Source organism: Aquila chrysaetos, chromosome 4, assembly GCF_900496995.4.
Source record: "Aquila chrysaetos chrysaetos chromosome 4, bAquChr1.4, whole genome shotgun sequence".
In the NCBI taxonomy this organism is placed as follows: Eukaryota; Metazoa; Chordata; class Aves; order Accipitriformes; family Accipitridae; genus Aquila; species Aquila chrysaetos.
In genome coordinates this window covers 54,188,748-54,210,791 of record NC_044007.1, presented here as the reverse complement: position 1 = coordinate 54,210,791, position 22,044 = coordinate 54,188,748, and the positions used below count along the sequence as shown (strand labels likewise).

The following is a 22,044-nucleotide window of genomic DNA, read 5'->3' as shown; positions in this document are numbered from 1 at the left end:
ATAGCAACTGTATTTAACAGTGTGGGAAAGTGTTGCATTAAGCTATATTATCTAATCACCTTCCAAAATTACAAAGGGTGATTTTTGAAGATGAAAGATTATGTGAAAAATAGGCTTTGCCTTCCACTGTAGTGGAATTGTGATTCCAGGTGTCCTTGAGTTCTTCTGAGAATCAGTTCTGGATTTGTTAGCCAATTATTGAGGAAGATCTGTCTGTGGTCTGAGACTGACAAACCATAATTTGGTAATACAGGAAGCCATAATCTTTGAAGCAGGTAGTTGCAAGGTGAGATTATCCTTAAACTAGTGTAAGGTGGACTTCTGCTCTGTATCCTTGAACAATAACTGTAAGATGAATACATGAACGATATTCCATTTAAGCTGCACTTACACTGACCAGACAGACATCTGAAACAAATCTTTTCACCCAAGTTTTTTTGTCTTGCTAAAAGGACAATAAGCTTTAAGAACTGAAGCAAAATGTTGGCCTGGGGAAAACAGCAACAAAAGCTATAAAGAGAAAAACGTTAAGCTACTCCATTCCACAAGAGCTTCTGGAGATGAAGGTACTGTGAGAAAGACAGTGAGGGGATGAGACCGATGGCAAGGAGGGGAAGGCACCAGATTTGCCTGCAATCTTCTGCTGCCTTTTCCCCTTGTCTCATTTCCTATTCCATTATGTGAGATGTCTTTTCTGTAATCTTTCTCCTTCTGCACATTTTCAAATGCAACACCTTTCCTTCCCTCCTTCCCCACCTTGCATCTTCTACCCTCCATCCTATTTGACACAGTCATTTCCATTTACTGTTTCATCACTCATACTAACAGGAGCAGAATAAAGCCTCCTACTTAATTAGGCTGTGATTTTGGCAAGGATAAGGAACCTCTTAACAGGAGGCCTGAAACCCTGTCATACCTATTAGAAAATGGTTTGTGGAACACCTGATAATGATTGACAAAGAATGGAGAAATATCGCTCACATGAGACTTGATCTGAGTGTGCTGACTTAACCAAATATCCCAAACCTACAAACAAGTCCATCAACTACAGTGAGACTATTAGTGTGCTTAAATATTTTGGTGGCTCAGGGTACAGTTCCTTACAGCCCTGAATCCTCGCTATTAACTTTCCTCATTTTTTTCCAACTGTTAAATGGGATTAAAAAGATAAACTAAACTAAATTGTTACATCCTGTCATAATGTCATTCTGATCTCAGAGAAGTTATTGAAAGACTCCTGAAAGGACATGTGTTAGTCATGACCAAGATGCAGAAATAAGTGGTCTCTGAGGTTTACTAGGGGTAAGACATAACAGATAGAGTCTAAACATCAATTAAAAAAAAAAAAAGTTTAAGGATATCCTGACTGCTGTAATATCAGCAGGGGTGATGGTGGATATGGAATAAAAGACTGATCCAAACAATGGTTTCTGGGTGCTGTATGTATACAAACAGGCAAAATGACATAACAATACCTCATCACTGATGTCAGCTTTTTTTGCCTTAAGTGGCCAAAGACTCTTTTTTTTTTTTAAACTGCTGTAACAACTAAGCAAAAAGTCATCTTTTCTTTCATCTACAAATGTCAGCAACATGTTGAGCACTCAGGGACCAATGCAAGCTGGGGGTTGGTGCTACATCCCTATACCTACAGCTCTCTACTGTCTGTAGAACCACAAATTTTCTGAGACTTCACCAAAGCCATGCCTAGCACCCTATATCCTCCCAGACCTGTGATTTACCTCTGGCACTCTGTATCTTAACCTACTGAAGACCCCTCACCATTTCTTGCCCAGGCCTAAGCAGGCTACTTCTCTCACACACTATTGCTGCTAGACACGATCTGGCAGCTGAACAGCCACAGACCCACTGATTTATGTGTGGCACTAGGTAACACACTTTCAAATTATTTCCACTCCGCCAAACAAAAAAAAAAGTAAGCAGTTGTTCTTATCACACCCTCCCCTGTCCCTGATGGGGAAAACAGCAGTGACATTGTGGTGAAAAGGCAAAATGAACGTAAATGAACTGGCAGGTTTCCTGGGGCCTGGGGGCCCTGATTTAACTACCAGTGAGTTATGGTTCAACAAGGACCGCAAATCATGCATAGATGTAGAGAGATTCTATCTACACCACTATGGTGTGTAAGCCCATGCAGTCAGAATGGAGACAAATCTCACTTGATACAGCTGTGGAAAATGCAAGCCATTTTTACAGCTTGACTGTAATCTTCTATGTGTAAGTGCAAAAAGAGTAGAGAATACAAAAGGAAAATACTGAGGGCTGTCTACTTCTGTAGTCTTCTGATTGTCTAGAGATGACAATTTTGGAACGGAAAAGGTTACCTAAAGGGAAAATACTGTGTTTTCAAATAAATGCTTTTTAATCAGAAGTGCCTATTCCAGGTGTGAAATAGAACAGTATAACCTATCAATTTGTTACCCCTTTTCAAGTACAGATTTTTCTGCCACCTAAGACGCTAGCCTGCTTTTGGATTAGGCTTAATTTAATAATAGGATCTATCTTAAAATTGATATTTGAGGACATATGATAGGTTTAGCCCCTACCTCCTACCTCCCTGTGAACCAGGCTGTCTAGTGTTGGAAAGGAGAATCTCCTCAACAAAAAAAAAAATCACTTGCCGTTATGACCAACAAAGATCATGGGAACACAAGTAAAAATATTCTGTTAGAGCAACCGCTGATGGGGTTACCCTTACAAACTAAGCAACTAAGATGCCAAATAAAGAACTCGGTAAAGCAGGGAAATGATCTATTAGCTGAAGTGCAGACTGCATGTTTGCAACAGATGTCATACTAATGTGGCTAGGTAATTATTATTACGACATTATATTCAAAAGGAAGGCCTCTTCAGAAAACTGCTGCAGCTGAAACAAGGTTGCACTGAAGGGTGGAAAATTGCTCCATTAGTCTGTGTTGCATCCATATATCCTGAGTCCTGGAAAGCATTCCAAAATTAACTCAGAATTTCTGACACAACAATAACATTATCAAAATGAGCAGGCATGAAATCCGACCTTTCTTTCTTTTTACGTATGTATGGTGTGGTCACCCTATCCATGTAATTCTGTGTTTCTGTCTTCTTCCATGAACTGCTTTCTTTAAAAATCCAGCCTGCATGTTATGCAGGGATAGATTTTTTTTTTAGTTCCATGCTCAAAGGGATTTAAATATATTATTTGCAAATAAGCAAACTCACTGACTATAATCTTTTAGGCAGCTTGTCCCAGGAGGTACAGATGAACAAACAGATCTTATCTCTTTGTAGGACTGGTACAAAAGATTGTCAAGGATCTTTTTGGAGATATGTGGACTATCACAGTAAACTTTGTCTATATACTACTTTGCATGCTAGCATGTCTTTTTGTCAGCTGCATTGAATTCTCTGTTAACTAGCCTGATTTCTTATGTGACAGTTACATAAAACCTGTGAGAGCCCTAAATGGCTCTAACACCAAGTGGGGCAAGGCCAGCTTTTAACAAAGCTCTTGTCAACAGATTGGCAGACGAAAAAGTAATTGGTGGACAAATAAAAGTACAGTAAAATAAAGAAGTAACATGGCTAGTGTTAGAACACTTAATTCACACTCATGAAACCTAAACTGTATTTCCAATTATGCTACTTCTCCAAGTTGTTTGGGGTGAGAATATTATCCTGTTTTAGTACATAATATGTCTCAGTATCATCTGGGGCCTCTGGGCAATAGTATGACTCAAGTAAATAATAACACATAATCAAGGCAACTTCAACGAGCAGCAGTGTGAATCACAAAAGCAATGGGCAATGAAGCCGCTGAGCTGAAATACATACCTGGGCTGCTGGACACGTTTTGATTTTGCAGTTCTACCCTTTCATTAAAAAAAACCCAAAAACAACAAAACACCTTGGCACATAACCTTCAAAAGAAGGATGCAGTGACAGACGTATAAAGCAGCAAACACCCCGAACGCAGAGTTTCTTTTGCAACATCCCCGTCACGAGGTGTTAATTCTGAGACACAGCTCAGACTACGGCTACAAATAGCTGCAGAGAGCACTTCGTCGCCGATCACCTCAGGCCCGCGCCTGAAGAAACGGGCGGCGACTGAGTCACCGCGGTAGGTAGCCGGGATGCGTCACGTCACCCAAGCCACGACCGCTCTGCGCTTGCGACACCAACACGGGGCCGGGCCACAGCCTCCCGACGCCCGCCGAGAGGCTCTGCGGCGCCGGGGAAGGAGAGGAGGAGGAGGGCGGGCGAAGAAGGCAAGGCCGGGGGTGACTGCCTCAGCAAGGCCGCGGTCGCCACAGTCTCTACTCCTCTGTCCCGCTTCGCTGGCGCCGGTTAAAACGCCCGCAGCCGCCTCCTGCCCCACACGGCGCAAGTTACGCGGGACCGGTGGCGCTGCCGACCCCGCTGCCCCCACCCCGGCACAGCACCAGGCAGCGGCGACGTGCGCCCCGCCGCCCGCCCCGCCCACGCGCGTCCTTCCCCCTCCCCTGCGTCGCCTCAGGGTCACGTGGTGCCCGGGGCGAGGCGGGACCGCGCCGCTGAGGGGGACCGCGCCGCTGAGGTGGCGCGCGCCCTCGCCCGCCCCGCTGAGGTGGCGCGCGCCCTCGCCCGCCCACTCGCCCGCGCCGCGGCGGCGCGTCCCCGCCCTCCAAGCCGCCGCCAGCGCGCGCGCGGACGTGCACGCGCCTCACCAACCGCTGCCTCTCGGCGCAGTTCGTATCCAGCCGAGCGCTGCTTTCCCCGCTCTCCTCTTCCGCCCGCTCCGCGTTTGTTCCCCTCTGTTCATCCATCCGTCCCTCTTCGGCTGACGCCGGCCCCTCCGGGCCCCGCCCGAGGTAAGCGAGAAGGGGCCGCCGCCGCCAAGTCAGCTTGGGGAGGGGGCGCGCACGGGGGCGGGGTGTCTGCCTGTGTGTGAGGGAGAAGGGCGGGGGGGCCGCCGAGCGAGCGAGCTAGCCCGGATGGCTGCAGGGGAAGGTGGGTGGCGGAGGGGCTGTCCCGGCTCCCGGCGCGGTTCGGCTCGGCTTCCCTCCCCGAAGAGCGCTCTCGTCGTGGGGAAGCGGGGCCGGCCTGCCCGCCCACCCGCCCGCCCGCCGGCGGTGCCTGCGCTCCCAGCCGCTGCCCTGGGTTCCCCGCAGCCCAGGCCGGCGGCAGCTGGGCTGTGCCGGTGTGCAGGGCAGCGGGGGGGAAAGGGGAAACATCCCCTCCCATCCCCTGTCTGCCAGGTGTGCTGGCTAGGTCGGGGGCGGGGGGCTGCGACTCTGCGTGCCCTGCCGGCCGGCGCTCGGTGACCCCTGGAGCTGCCTTCCAGCCTTGCCGTGACAGAAGGGCGGCGTACCGTTTTGAAACGTCGGTTTTACTGGCTCTGCTTGGCGGTGCGACTTTTAAATGTCAAAAATCGCAATACGTGCCTTGCTGCCCGAGCTCCTTCCGTTTTACGGATACGCATTTCTTACAGTCAGGCAGTTAACTTGCCTACCTGCGGGGTACTCCTCCTTTGTGTTTATCCCTACTGGTGTAGGGAGTATGAAGTGTTAATCACTGGAAGTACACCGTCTGCTTTTTTTGTGTATGTATTTGAGTTTTTGCCAAGTGCACGTCTAAATTAATTTGTGTGAACTGCATTCTTCCTCTCATTAAGTGGTTACTGAGTACATGTAGCAGACATCAATGATTTTTAATAGATCAAGACAATATGCTGTTTAAACGTGGGCATTTCCATCCAGCAAAATGATGTCATAAATATACCTGTATTTTGGCTGCACTTTGTATGTGCACGTTGTCTGATTACTTTTTTTTTTCCCCAAAAAAAATTCCGTTGTTGTTACGAGAAAGAATTTGTTAGCCATACCCCATAATGCTATATGGTATTGTTTAGGATACAGTCAGAGAAGATAGACAATCCTACAGTACTCAGTTGTTTGGGGTTGGGGGTTTTTTTGTTTGTTTGTGTTTGGTTTTTTATACTTTGTAATAGCATTTCCTAGGGCAATTTTGAATACTGAGATCTTAATGTTTGCAAAAATATCTTGAAAGAGGAAAAAATGTGTAGTGTTGTACACATTTTAAGAATGTACAGATATTCATTAGTCAGTCACAAAATGCCTTCACTTTGTGTTACTGAAAGTGTGGGCAGGTCAGTCAGTCAATAGGTACCTAACCATTGTTTGTATGCATACTAGGCAACTAGCTCCAGCCACAGCCATCAGTTGTGCCTTCTCTCCTAGCCCCTGCTATGGTTTCTTTGCATTCCAGAACATAAAGGAATGTAAACAATTTTGGCATCTCTTGCAAAAAATCAAGGAAGATCTCCTTACCTGAGTGGAGTAAGGGAATGATCTGTGAGGTGTTCTGTAAAAGCATATTACTATTATATAGTAGAATATTAAACTGATAAGCTGAAGTTAAAAACTTTCTAAATTAACTCAGAATGTTGGAACTTTGAGTGAAGTGCTGTATTATGTGGTATTATTCTTAATTTCAGTAGGAATAACTAGATAGTGCTGAAAGGCTGTCATAAGCAATTACAGTATTAACTATTAGGCTCATAGCATAACTTTTCAGTTAAGCATATCAAAACATTTGGGTTTTTTTAAGAGCCTGTAGAAGAGGTGGTGTTTGAACTTGTCTTATTCTTAGTATTTAACATTTCAGTTTGTTACAAAATTAAGTTTAGTTCTTTGTTATTATTTACTTGGAAGACATACATGTGAAATGTTCCAGTTTCTCAGTGCAGAGAACTTTATGTCCTTTCTCCCTACTGCCAGAATTTCTTTCCACTAGTGTAGAGTCATGATCAATTATGGGGAAATATAAACTGTACGTACTGCACTTGACACGTCCTTATGTATCTGGAGGCCCAGAACAGCCCTTCTTTGCATCACGTGCATTATGACTTGGTCTCTGCCCTCGAGAACTTGCAATCTAGATCAGATAAAGCTGAAAGGATTTTGTTCAAAGCCACATAGGGAACCTCTATCAAAGCTAGAGGTTAAATTAGTTGCATTTGTTTCTCTCTTTCTGGAAGATGCTCACATGGTTAATACTCCAGATCATAATTTTCTTATTTTCCAGTCTTTTACATTTTAAGTGCAAGATTACAGCATGTAGGAGAACAGACAGTTCTTCATGGTCTTTGTGTGAGCATAGAATATCTGTGTTGAATTAGAATGCTACTTTTTGTTTGTTTGTTTGTTTTTGGTAAAATAGCTTTGGCTTATATACAAAGTAACTTTTAATCATTGTTTATATCATGAATTGCAAATACCTTGTATGTAACTGTCTGAAAAGGGATGAAAGGACACCTGGTGTGAGATTCAGTGCTGCATGTTACATGTATCCAAAGTGAAAATGGTTTCAGGCTTATACAGAACAGTGGGTGATAATGTTTGTGATCAAATTCAGGTCTAAAGTGTATGCATTATATGTCTTCATCCCATAGTGGGCAAATTCTGAGAACATAACATAGGAGCATATTATATCCCAATGACTTTGCATGTGACAGTGCAGACCAGGAGTACTTTCTTTATGAACCTTTGATCTCATTGAAGTTGCATTTTAAGGTTCTACAGTAACGCAGAGATGTCATCTCTGTAAATATCTCACTGTTATAGAGGCAAGCAGAGTTTTTTTAAAATTGTAAATAAAATTATCCACTTCAAGCATAGTAAAAATGTTGCTGCTTTTGCAAAGAATCTTTCACTTAAAAATGAGTTTTGATTCCACCTAGCTGCTATCTCACTTGTTACAAACACCCTAGTATGTAGTAATGTTAGTACTTATATTTCAATTTGTGCAGGCAGGCTGGTTTAATATGAAACTCATGTCAAGTCAAGTCAGCTCGTCTTTGTATTTGAGGACAGAGCTTAAACACACTTTTGGGGGACTTTATTATTATTGACAGAAATTTAACTTTTTCTTGTGTTTATATTTCAAGGGAATTTCCAAGTAAAGGATGCTAGCTTCCCCTTCCTAGTTAAGTATTTTATTATCAGTTTCTTTCAGATTTGCAGTAATGTAATTTGACATTAACTGCTAGAAGTTGCCCCGAGTCACCTTTTTCCCCAAACTAAGGTACACTTCCTCATTGCTGCTATCTGTACTGAGTGAATGGATAAGATTTTTAACTGAGGAACTGGCCCATTTCTTTATCCAAAGTGCTTAAGTTCAATACCAGAATTGGACATATGCAAAGTAATAATAGAAAAGTCTCCAGTGTACCATGTGACATTTTTGTGTTGGTATATGTGGCTGAAGCCAGCACATGCTAAGCCAGACTTAGGCCATGTCTTTAGGTTTACTTGTCTCTTTTTTTAGACTGCATAACTGTCTCCTTAGGAAATGTACTTCCTCTAGATTGACTGTTATGAAAGGCCTCTTAAAGGAAATGTGTAAAGGATTCTTTGCAAATTTTTTTCAGAGAAGTGCTTCCAATAATGAATTGTAGCTGAGATTCTGTTAGAAATGGAAGTAATTGTCTTACTTGGCTAACAATAGAATTTAGTTTGTGATGTGAACTGAAATACAATGATTTTAAAAAAATTACTTGACTTGAAGCCTTTCATTCCCCAAATGAAAAGTGAGCATGTTAACACAAACAAGAAATCTGTGAGGCTGCTTTGCAGGTTTGTCATGTCCCATGCAGATGGTGTGCAGACATGCTGTTGTGTGCTAGGGGTGAACAGATACATCCTTCAGACAGATGTGATCTCTGTGTTCATTAAAACTCAGTAATGCAAGTAGATTGTGTTTGGTGAAAGTAAACGTATGCTACTTTGCTCAGCAATATCTAATTTTCCCCTTCTCAAGATCTCATGCTGTGAATACCTTTGTGTGGGAATTCTGTAAGACTAGCATTTTTTACCGGATTTTCTAACAAAGTCGCCAAGTTGTATATGCAAATTAAATTTATGGATGTTGTTCTCTATTGGTACATGTTCATCAGTTCAACAATATGAGAGTCTATGAAGTAAGAAAAGGTTTCTTGTTTATATACACTATATTTAGAAATTTTGGGGTATTCCATATATGTATTGCTCAGAATTAGTATATTTCTGTTCTTTCTTGTCAACCTGAAGGTATGTACTGGTCTTAGATCTTATATTCATGTACCTATTCTAACGGTAACCAAATTATTCACCACTAATAGATCAGGATGCATTTCATGCTTAAATACATGACTATGTTCTTTTGCTTTGACTTTTAAATTCTGGAAAGTTGTAAGAAAATATAAGTACACCTCAGGCAGATCAGTGCCTGGAAAGAAACCTTTTAAAATGGAGAAAATAGATAAGGGACTGCTTATTAGGGAAATGCTTAGTGCTTTCTAGAAACATACAGGAAAAGCTTCATCTGCTCTCTCGCATCTCATGTAAAAATGAGATAGATGGAATTTCTATTCAGAAACTTTGGTTTCTGTGGTATGTGTCTAGAAATAAGTTCAGCCAAGGATGATGTGGCTGTAGAAGTGTCTGTGCAGCTGGAAACAGATATGTCAAGTGTGGCAGGCACTTGTGTGGGATATGACCATGCAGATTCCCAAGGGGTGCACTCTTGGATTAGCCAGTTACTTCTTTCCAGTACCTTGAAAGAAGTTAAGGTCTTCATGTACCTAAGAACTTTTTGTGTCCATGTAACCTAAGTTTTTGATTGAACTGATCATTATAACAGTAAAACTCACTTTATGGACTTTTAAAGTATTCTTTGTTCTCACTGAAGTTCCTTTGTAAACAGAAAAAGAGGTAACTTAAAAAAAAAAAAAAGGCAAATGCTCAGATTAATACAATGAAAGATGCCATAATACTGGAATCAGATGATTCATAGTAGATCATAGAGATATAACTGTTGACGCATTACAAAAAAGGCTAAGTCCAAATAAATAGCGGATTTCCTTTCTTGCTATCTATTTTTTTTTTCCTTGGAGATAAAAAAATACTTAAGCTGCACTGGAAAATATTCTAATTTGAATGTCTTTTGACTCTACCTGACAGGAGATCTTGAAGGCATTGAATTTACCATCTTGCATCGTAGATGGAAAACTAGACATTTGATTTTATTCATTTTTAACCACCAGTTTAGTGGGCAATGGTGTTTCTCTAACATCAGTTAACTGCTTGGATTCTAGTACCATGCTATTATTACTTGTGGCAGGGTGTTTTCATTATTTTTATATTTTGCATGGCTGGGAATTGTGGGTAAAAGGTTACACTGCCTTTTAGTCTTTTTCAGCATTTTTGAGCAGAATTTGATTTTTAGTTGCACATAACATTGCTAAAATGGAAAATTTCATTCCAAGTTATATATTAGCCATCTTCAGCTTTTGTATGGAAAATTTTAGCAAGTATATATTTTTTTTAATAAAAAGTGAAACTTGATAGTATGTTTCCACTCTACTAGAGGAAAAACTGTAGCTGTTTTCTCTTAGAAAAATTCTCCTGCCCCTTTCAGAAGGGATCTGAGGCAGATGGTCTTCATTCATTTTGTCTTCTGTTATTCACGTCTAAATTTATTTTATTTCCGCAAAGTTATTAGCCTTTGAATTAGGTTTAAAAGTCCATATTGAGAATGGATAAACTTTTGCAGTTAAAGGTAACAGAGACGCTGTATTGAATGTATTTTACCACAAGCTGGAATGAGCAGAGCTTTATTTCCAGTTTCAGTAAGAAGATGCATCAGACCAGGGCTAGGAGCAAGAACTTGGGCACCGGAGAGTGTTTTCAGTCCCAACCTGATTTTCGTAATCTCTGTAGGAGAACTGGGAATTCTTCCACTTTATTTGCACCCAATAGACAAAGTGTAAAAAGTGCATGAAAATAAAGTGTGGTGAAATTTAGGAATCTGAGTTGAAGCTTGGAGAGGAAGGACCTTTTCCAATATCAGGATGTGTGAGACTGAGAACTGTGGTGCTTAAGTCTAAACTGATAGTGTAAAATGATTTGGGTCAGGATGGTGTGAAGGAGACATACGGGACATGAAAAATGGTTGTCCCATACTTGTCGTACCTATTAGGGTATGTTAATTAGCATATTTATCCTGATCTCTGAGTGAATTGTGATTGTGTACTGATAGAAGCTCATGTCTATAGAATTTCTGCTTCCTTTCTTAGAATGGACTTAGAGTGACATGTACTGATGAAAGCTGGGGAAATGTCCTGTAGCTGTGTTCTGGTCACACTTGTTCTACAGTTCCTATACAGTACAATCATATCACTTAAATATAATTTTCACAGGCAATCAGACTTTTTTTTTTTTTTTTAATGACCATCTGGGATACGTAAATCTGATTAGCAGCTACAAATGTAGCCTATGGAAGCAATGTTTTGAATATGCGAAGAGGTAGAAAATGGAGGGAAACTCTGCAAAGTCAAGTTTTAACTGTGCTAAAACCCCCTGTATTTTCAATTCCTACTCTTCTGGCCTGAGTTTCCCATTGCATAGGTGAAAAAAATAATACTGTGTCTCTGGGATGCTGTAAAACTAAATTAATGCAATCAAATGTATTATGAAGGTTACTGTAGAAAACTATTATTTGAAAATGGAATCATACTACCCATCAGGGATTTTGACTAATGAGCAATGGGTTAAGATGTGTAGACTCACAAAGAGCAGAGAAAAAAAAGAACATAGGATGATGACTGGTCTTTGTCAGCGATATTAACTTGCATGAGGCTGGTGAAAAAAATATGTGCTTTCTGAGGCTAAACCACAGTAGAACCTACCCACACCAAAGAGCTGGATTAGGGTTGTATGAAAAACATTGCTTCTAATACTTCCACATATGGGGTATTTGCTTTTCAAAACTAAAGCTAATTTTCCTGTGTAAATTGTAAGGAAATAACATAGTGCTCATAACTGTGTTTTTTTACCATATTTTAATGGAACACACATGATAAAGGAATGATGAACGAGCAGAGTAAAACTGAGAGTGTCTAGTAATTCTTAAAATCCTGTGAAAATACTTGTTATGTCTGCTAACAAAACCAGTAATTTTTCCTGTGAAGAGCCACATTAAATACGAACTTATTCAGTGTATAGAAAAGGGCCCAGATATGGTTGCAGCTTATTGCAACCTTACTGCAGATGTAGCAGTCCCCACACTCAATTTAGGAGCCTGTCATCAAGACCAATTTAGTTTTAGCCTTGAGTGTAGTTCATTAATTATTTTGGAAACCTACTGCATCCAGTAATGTCATTCTTTGTCCTTGCATCAGAGCCTAATGCATAAATTTACAAAATTTAGAGGATACAGTGAAGATGGTAGTAGTATCCTAGGTTATTTTTTCACTTGTAATTCAAGAAGTAGTCCTCCACAGTCTTCTGTAGCAGACACAAAGTAACGCCGTGGGGGTCAGGAGAAGATGCATGGGTTTAGGTAATGAGAATGTGTCTATGTTGAGGGAATATTAATGGTCCTCAAAGAATGTCTCTCCCATTCAAGGGTAGAATTGTTTCCTTATACTACTACACTTCTTCAGTTATTTCCCCTATCCATGATGCTATTTAGAGAAGTAACGACATTTCAAAATTCTTCAGATCAAAAATTAATTCTTATTCTCAGTCATGGAGCTAGGTATACAATAAGCTTGTATGTATTGTACACACACCCAAATTATACTGCTTTAACAATTCAGTTTAAAGAAAGTAGGAAAATTTCCACAGGAAAAAATGTTTATTTTGGTGTGCATTGTTTTTGTATGGTTTAGTATAAACTTGACACCAGGTCAATTGTCTCAGTTTACTATTATAATGGAACTTCAAAAAGGGGGGAAAATAGCCCACAAATACCAGACCCTGAAATGTCATCAAATTTGCCCTATAAAATGTGACTAGCTAGCCCAGTGAAACCATCAGTGGAAGGAGCAGGCACATGGAGTGGCAGCAGGCATTCTTGAGTTAGGTGCGCAGCAGGCTGAACTAGGACTTTGAATGCTGCTACAGGTGGTAAAGTTGCAACAGTGGGCGAAAAGTCTCCAAGTGAGCTAATGTAGACTTTGCTTAAGAATCATTAACTAAATCCCTGTTTCTTTTCATGGGAGCTTCAGTTAGTCACGTGACCTGATGTAAAACAAGATCGTTACCTATCAGTGCAAACATATGGCAAAGTCTGCCCGTGTTATTACTTATCTCAAAGAGTGCAAGGGGGCTGTGACATTTCAAGCAAAGCCTATTGGTAAGGGAGTTTCTATGTGAGCTTTCTTAAAGAAGCGCTTCCTTTTTAATCATAATAGTGCGTGGGAAAGTATACCAAACACTTTTGTCTTAAGAGACCAGAAGATTTACATAATTCTTCTGCTTCTATGGAAAGAGGAGAAATGCTGATACAACATTCTGTTATGGCTGTAAGCTTTGCATTTACTTGTACTGTGGAAAGTTAGTTTCCTGTTTTCTGAGATGCATTTCTCAGAAAAGGATGGTTTTGAAGATGACTTCAATAGAAGTGTTGCTGCCCACGAAAGGGTTTCTTCTGGAATCTTGGTGAGTTTGACAGATTTATTGCCAAGCATGGGTATATAATTTCATATAGCGTAGTTAAAATATGTAAAAACTGACTGCCTATTTTTAATAGTAAATGGAAGCCTTTAATTAGGCATTCAACAGACTTACTTTGTTTCCCATTTTTGTTCCATAAGTGCTCTGTGCAGTACTAGAAGCAATCCTAAACCCCAATTAATATCTCTACTTAGGAGCAAAGTTGTTTCTGTTTGCTTGTTTTTGCCAAGTAAACCTGATGCTATAGTGGTCCTGTTTCACATAGTCATTTTTTTGCCCCCGAGTCTTTTCAGGTTATAAAATAGAAGCTAGTAAAACACTTGCTAAAGATTTTCTCTGGTTAAGGAAATCTCCTACCTCATAAATAAATAAATAAATATATATATATATATACACACACACACAAATACAGGCAAGATGGGATAAATTGAGGGAAACCATTACTATGCATGTTTTTTATTTTGTTTTTCTACCTAATCTCTTGAAACAAATGCAACTTCTTTACTGTTTACATCATGTGGCATTAGACTATCTTTGAATCCTCTAAATGTATCTCAAAATAAATGACATGTATAAATATCTACTCTCTTGTAAGCTAAGATCTACATTTAAGTAACTTTTTTTTTTTTTCAGTGATAGTTAAAATTCATGCCCTCTAAAGCTGTATCTCTCTAGAACAATCTGATAGCTTGCCTTTGAGTAACTTGCACTCTTCTTTTTCTGTTGTTGAATTGGGCATTTGTAGCATTCATGTTCATATGGGTGCATCTGTATAAAAGGTGTTGGCTTTAAGAACACAAAAAATACAGTTTACCTTTACTAAAGCAGTACTCCAAATACACAGAAAACAAATTTGTGGGCAGACTTTTGATTATACCTTGCACTTGTGTATGTATATTGCTGAGTAACATAAAAAAATTGTTCAAGAAAACGTGTTGGTTTTGTAGCAGGCAAGATAACATCTTTGTTAATGGTACATAGATATAATTCCTATCCACAAAACCTCCTGCTCAAGTTGTGCTAATGTAAGCATTTCCTGGTGATGAGTTTTGAGAATTTGGCTATCATGTGGAGCATGTTAGATATTTAATCTGAGCTGTAGTACTGTTTAATCATTATTTGTGAGAGCCATTCGATTCCTCATTGCTCTAACATGAGGATGTCAGCCAACATATGCAGGGTTAATTTTAGTTTAACTGATCTGAGTATTTTATAGGTAGAGGCACAGAATTTTATTTTTAGTTCTTGAACTTCCAAAGTAGATATTTTCTTTTCTTATTTTGTATTTACTTTTATGTTCTCTCTCTCAAAAAAAGAAAAGGAAAAAAAAAAAGCACTTTCAGTTTCTGCCTTTTGCATTGTAATGGCTTCTTGCCAGAAAAAAGTCTTTATGATATAGGGCAGAGAGATCTTTTCCCCCATTCCAATTACAGTTGCACTTAGCTTAGTAGTATTGATATATTCAGATATAAGAATTTTTGCAAACTAGGTAGTATTGCCTAAACATTCAAAAATCAGTCTTTCTGGAGCCTCAAAAGTCACAGTAAGTGTTTTTCTGCTGTGAGACCTTAGGTATTGATAGCCTTCTAATTTGCCATCCTAGAAGACTAAGTAGCAGTGAGCTACATTAACTTTAGCTTTTATGCAGAGTTCTGGAATTTGACTGCATCAGGTAATGTATATACCCTGGATATCAAAATAAATAAAACTTAAAAGCTAAACAGTATTGTGAAATATTGCTGTATTGCCCTTTCTTAGCTTGTGTTGTCCATCAGACTTCTGCCTTGAATTGCGGAACTGGAAATTGGCATGCTTTTTATGTTCTTGTAGCAGATTATGAAGGCATACTGTTCTCCGCTTTTGTCTGCTTTCAGGACAATGACATTTAATAAATGTATACTAAGCATGAAATAAAGAGTGTTATTGAGGAAATGCTTTGTCTTACTGGCTATTTTGTGATCAGGCTGTTTCTATCGCATTTGCAAGAATTCACACAATAACATTTTACACTGTTCCTCTCTATAGTCAGATCTGGTACTGCTCACCACAAGTTTTCTAACAATATACAATAAAACTTAAAGCAAAAAAACCCCAACAAACCTGCAAAATTTAAAAATCTCCTGGCTGGGGTTCTATTGACATTTGAGATACCTGAGAAACATGAGATGTTTAATTTATGTAGTGACACTTTATTTCTGGTTGATCATTTGCTTGCTACAGTTTGAACCTTTTTAAATAATATGTTTATCTTACAAATGAAACAATTATGTTAAAAGCTGAACTACAACATGATAAGCAACAATATAAATTAGTTTCTGATATACAATTTTGTTTACTTACAATGTACAAAACAATGTTTGCATTAAGACTTGGATCATAAAAAGCTTCTTTCCTTGTAAACATACTTTATTTTTAATTTTTAGTACTCAGTAGGTTCAAAAGTTCATAACTTTCACAAGTAAGAGGTTATTCTGTTTATGTATGATCATAAAAGTGGCTGTGCTGTGAGCTACAGAAATATAACTGAGATCTATGAGAGAACTTTTGCTACAGGAAGGCGAGAATATATGTAAAATAGGTGAATGCTTCAGTCTTGTGGGGCTTTTGGGGAGTTATTTTCTGTGGTTAGACAAGGTCTGTTAGCATGTATGTGAGGAAAATTAGATTATTTATCAACTGAACTTAATTCATAGCAGTTGGTGTGAAATTCTGATCCTTTAAACAGGCGCTACTTAAATGATAGATAATTCCTTGGTAATGTCCACTTCTCAAGTCCTATTCACTGAAATGAAATATATGGAACGGAGACTCTATTAAGGACTTCTATTCCTGATTGTGCCAAACATTTCTTTTAACAGATTCAGTCTCCTTGGTGACATGAAATCAACTTTTCTTTGTAAGCCAATACTATAGACTCCTCTTGGAAGCAGCCAACGTATAACCATGAATGATAATAACTATGTGTTAGAGAATTTTTCCCAAGATAAAAATAAAGAATAAAGATTGACTGTCATTGTAGAGGGAGACTAATTGCTTGAACAGTAAAGCAGAGATATTGCTACCTTTCTGTCTTGGGTTACAGTTCCATGAGATACAGCAAGTAGCTCACTTGTCAAAAGGAAGATGTTCAATTCCCTGCCCTAGCCTTTTTCTTCTAGCTCTGTGGTGCTGCTGTGTGCCTTATGACTCTTTGGTGTTGTCACATTCTTCTTAGTGACCTAATCTAAACTTACTAAGCCACCGACAACAACAACAACAAAATGGATAGACTTCTGCCAGTTGTGTCAGTGAGCTAAAATCAGCTCATTAAGAGGGTCAGATGAGGAAGGATTGAAGTGAGACCTCCCCTTTTTAGCAAGCATGAGCTATTATTTTGTTAGCAAGCAGTCAATTTTATAGTCATACATGAAACTACTTAGAGATGAAACTGAATTTTATTAATCACTAATGTTGATAGGGAGTCCATTCTGCTGATCTCATTAGTCATTCAATGACAGTCTGTTCTTTTTGTCTTCATCAACCATATTGTACAAAAGCTACAGGAAAAAATTCTCTAGCGTGTTACCTATCATAGTAATTCCATGAATAATTACAATACAGTTCTAAATCTGGATTGGAAAACTCCCATCTTCCTTTTTAAGGATTGTGGAGAGGAAGGATTTTTTTTTTTTTTTTTTCCCAAATATCTAAATATGATTAGGTAATGTATGTTAGACTTGAGAAGCCTGAGATGGAAGAAAATACTTGCAGCTGCTCTAAGTCTGTGAAAGTAGTTTTAGATTTCCTGCATGTTTATCATTATATTGATACTGTTAAATGCTACAAAAGTAGCTTCCTTCTGAATGAATGCAATATACCCTGTGTTGCTGTAAGGAAGACTTTGAAGGCTCAGAAATGATTAATTACCTAGATAATGAAAGCAGTATCAGGAGGAAGAACGCTCATAGTACAATACAGTTTTGTTTAGAGGCATTAAGAAAAATCCTAAACCTTGTTCAGAGGCTAATAAAAATAGATTAACAAATAGACAAAGAAATTCACTGTAGACTTTTTTTGGTAGAAATATCCCAAAATAGAATTTTTACAATTTAAGTTCTGATATGTGTTCAGTGTGGTGTGTTTTGCTTGTTTGCAGTGGCTCTTTGTTCTCCCAAATACTACCCTTAACTTCAGAGACATGCAATTGCTTGGATATTTTTGAAACGAGCTTGTCTTTTGGGTGGGAGGCGGGAGGGCAGAATGAGGAAGGGTTGCACTTAGGTTTCCATTAGAACACCTTGATGGTTTTCCCTCTTCTTTATATTAAGGCTCAGATGTTCTGAGAAATCTGTGGACTTCATTTCTTTTTGGCAGTCATAGCTCACATTGCATTCTTAGTCTGAAAGATTTGCAGTCATTCAGAATTCATTTATTCGCGTAAGTATTTTTAATGGATTAGACAGAATGTTTGATAAGTGATTCTATGTGTTCTTTGTTTATCTTGTTTGACTATAGCATGATCTTATTGTGTGCATCTTCCTTCCCTTGCATTCTGTCCTGAACTCCCCACTCTAATCTAGTAAGATTCTTTTGCCTAGGCTACATATTGTTCTTTTTCAATTTTCTGATGTCAGGAGCATGAACAACCACAAAAAACTGTAAAAGATTTGTTTTCTCTTAACTGAAACTTTGTGAAACCTGTGGAAAGTAGTTAGTGGGCAAGATAACTCTCTACACTTAAAATAATATATTGCATGAGTGTGTAAACCTGGCTAAGACTTGCTTTTCACATATGTAAATGTAGTATTTGGAATTTAGTGTTTATTCTTTAGGTGTAATTTCTGTGGAAGTAAGGATTGTTAGCTGGTAAGTCATCTGCTTCTCATGGGTGAGAAGTGTGTTCAGACAAGGTCATGTTGCTAGGCTCACTGTGTTTTCACAGACCAAACTTCACTTCAGCAGCTTTTGTAAATATAGGTACCTACAAGCTTCATTAGGCTGTTTAGAGAAGTAAATATTGTGACTATAGATGATACTTATTGTAGTTTGATTTAATCAAAAGCTAGCGGGAGTGTCTTGGTAACTTTTAGTACCTGGCATCACCTACCATAGGTTGAAGTCATGCTCATCTCAGTTTTAACTTCTGAAGGTCGATAGCAGTGCTTTTTCAAGAAGGGTTTTTACAAGCTCATGATTTTTATGCTGCAAGAGGTTTGTTTTAGTACTTGTTTCATGGCAAATAAATTCACTGGTGTTTTGCTTTCCTTATATAGGAGGACAACTGGATTTCTTCCATATTTGTTTTCTCCACGCTCATTCTCAAACTCCTCTGTCTCCCATTAGAACTTTTGATAATTTCTTTAAGGTGACTCAGCCACTTTTAAAATATAGAGCTGTAAAGGGAGAGTTACATGTAGTACACCCTACATAACTTTTCCTGACTTCTAAGGGGTTTTTTGCATCCTTACGTACAGTTATCTCCATTTTCAATAGATGATCAGTTGTATTAAATAAGCAGTCTTTAGAGAATTAATTTGTCTTTTTAGCTTATCTGTGTAATTAAGCATCACTTGAATCTAGGTTTTGGGGTTTAAAAATTAAATGCTTCAAAATTTACTTTAAAATATTGAAATAATCATAGATTCAAGTTGATAAACTATTAAGAATATGTTTTATAACTCTGGAGACTGTTAGTAATATAAGAACTGACTTAAAATTCTGTTGACTCTTCAAGGCATTTGTGTAAAGCTTGTTACAGTAGTCAGAGTAATTTATAAGTGATATTACACATCTGTTTAGATGTTTTTAAAAAATGAATATTAAATTTTTTTTTTATATTTTTAAAATTAACTTACTTTTTTTTTCTTCCCCTCCTTTAGTCTCAGACTATGAACTACGTAGGACAACTTGCAGGACAAGTCCTGGTAACTGTGAAGGAGCTGTACAAAGGCATTAATCAGGCAACCCTTTCAGGATGCATTGATGTCATTGTGGTCCAGCAACAGGATGGTACATACCAGTGTTCTCCTTTTCATGTCCGATTTGGGAAGCTTGGTGTATTGCGCTCTAAAGAAAAAGTGGTAAGTTCAGAAAGTGGGCCAAAACGAAGTTTTGAATACCAATGCATTCCTTTTTTTCCTCTCTTCCTTCCCCAGCCCCCCACATACACAGTTAGCAGGCTGATTTAGTACAGAGCAGTTCCTCATATATGCTGTACAGAGCGATAGTTTTGGAATGCGAAACAGAACTTCCTGTGGTAATCTAAGGACTCTGCAAAAAAATACTGTGAAAGAAAAGCTTTGACAACTCTTGAGCTACGCAAAAAGAATAATACAAACATATAGACTTCACAGTCTTAAAATGTTTACATGGCTATTTATTTACTTATTTAATTATGCTTGGAAAGAAGTGCTTAATGCCATTTGACTGATCCCTGATATTGCAAGCAGCTGTTTTTGGAATGTCTGGAGGACAAATAGAGCGTGTCTTGAGGGCTGGTGACGTATCATAAATATTACTCCTTGTTAGCTCTGTTCAAGGCTGATATGCAGTAGAAAATGCAGTTGTTAATATCCACAAGCAATAAAAACTGGGACTGAAGCTTCATTCCTATGTGGGCATATTTGAAAGAGAACCTGGTACAATTCCCCGTCCAGCCAGTCTGAGACTGTGGCACTACCCGAGCAGATTGTCCTGCCATACCTTTTCCATAGGCTTTAGTAATCGTGCTAGGGAGTAGGTTGGATTGAGTTGTAATTTGACTGAAAAATGGACCTATTGTGGGGGACTTTACAGTACTCCCTACTGACAGTAATGTATATGGCAGTATTGCCTGTGGGTGTGCTACCAAAGGATGGATTGATATAAACAGATCATAAAACCTCAGGATTATATGCTGCTTTTCTAATAAGTGAAAGGTCACTGCAGAGAAACTAACCCCCATCTTTATATCTTGGTTGTAAAAAGAGCATAAAGTGCAACTAAAAGACCAGTTATTTTAGGCCATTTATTTGTTAACGGTCCATACTAGTAGTTACATGCATTAAAGTTGTAAGTTTATCATAGTAACACAGACTAGCAGCAGTTTCTCTGTTTAATTTTTTTGTTTTGATTTCCCACTTGCCAGTGTTTTTCTTAATGAGCATGCTGATGACACAAAGTTGATTTTCCTTAACAATTCTGCAACAGATTACATTACATTACAGTTTTTCAGCAAGGTACAAGAGAGGTGGTATAGCTGTACTTTTTCTAATGTCTAAGCAAGTGAGATACAACAGGAGTGATCTGAAACTTGAGCTTGCTAAATGTCTTTACAATTCTGAGAAGCTGAACCAAATTTTAGAGGATTTCAGCTTCTGGGTACCTCTAGATAGCTGTTGAATAGTAGAAACATCTACTTTTGGTACCTGCTGTACTAGGCTATCAGCATAGTTCTCAGCTTTTGCTTGAGTGGATGGCTGCTGCTTCTTGCTCCCTTCATCCTTGGAGTTACCATTCTGCATTTGAGTGTTTTCTCAATTGTCAGTTGAATGTTTATTACTGCGTTGTGTACGCATTTTTCTCTGACATGTTATGAGGCTAAGATCAATTGGTAGTCTCAGGATGTATGGGAACACAAAATAGGCATATCCGTGCTTTAACTCTATGCTTAAGATATATACTGAAGTCTCCAGAAACCAGCATGAGGTATAGGAACTAAAATTAGGGATGTTTGTCTGTCTAAATCAGTATAAAGTAAAGGTTGAAAAAAAGAAACACTAAGGTTTGGGTTTTTTTTTTAACTCGTTACTGAATTGGAAATTCAAGAAAATATTGTAAGAATAAACTGTGTTCAGTAGCAAAATAAATATGATTTTCAGATCAAAACCATACAGTTCTTGGGGGGGGGGGGGGGGGGGGGAGAAATAAAAGCTGTTGTCTTAAGGATTTGGGTATAGTCCCCATGCATGTTTCATTATCTACCTGTAATTTGTCATCTCCTATGATTGGGTTTCCTTGGCTAATTGTTTTATTCTCATAAATGGGCAAATAATGGAGTGGATTAGGATACATGGATACTGTCTGTCTTAGCACTGTGATGGTGGTTTTGTTTTTTTTCTTGGCAGTCCATGTGCAAATCTTAAAATTAGTCCTCTTTCCTTTTTGACTGGCCATTTCATATCATGATAACTAACGGAACATGAGTATTCATATCATAATACTAGCCGTATGGCTTGGGGTGTAATTTTTTCTTTTGTATTGGCAGGAAACTGGAACTTGAGTAATGTACATACTGGATATCTCATAGCAATTACAGTATTTAACTTGGTCTCCTTTTGACAAAAGTGTCTAAACTATATATAACCTGAAATGCCATTGGCATTTTCTGCAGTAAGACAAGTCCATTGCGTTTCTCTCTGACATGTATTAAATTGTTTTTAATTAGCTAGGCTAAATGCAGATATACACATACCCTTAGATAAGCAGATTTACTGAAAAATAAGGTAATTTTATCTGAATATTGAACACACTTTGTTTGGAAAAATGTTGAATAGAACTTAACTGGATGCCCAAGATTTCACAAAGAGGA

General features: G+C 38.6%; 1 protein-coding gene across 7 annotated transcripts in view; it reads left to right on the top strand.

The window, feature by feature from the left end:
• The first annotated feature begins 4,665 nt into the window (after positions 1 to 4,665).
• The window catches only part of LPIN2 (lipin 2), a 47,656-nt gene continuing 30,277 nt past the window's right edge, over positions 4,666 to 22,044 (top strand). For 4 of the 7 annotated variants that reach the window (XR_005932163.1, XM_030010964.1, XM_030010968.1 and 1 more), the window contains exons 1-2: positions 13,122 to 13,481; positions 19,355 to 19,555. Coding sequence is in view for 6 of the 7 variants with exons in the window: in XM_030010964.1 (XP_029866824.1) it covers positions 13,398 to 13,481; positions 19,355 to 19,555 (285 nt within the window). In the remaining variant the exon portion in view is untranslated. Of the gene's footprint in view, positions 4,848 to 13,121; positions 13,482 to 17,819; positions 17,913 to 18,759; positions 18,841 to 19,354; positions 19,556 to 22,044 lie in introns of those variants that run through there. The other 3 variants (XM_030010965.2, XM_041122903.1, XM_030010967.2) reach the window with 3 other exon arrangements.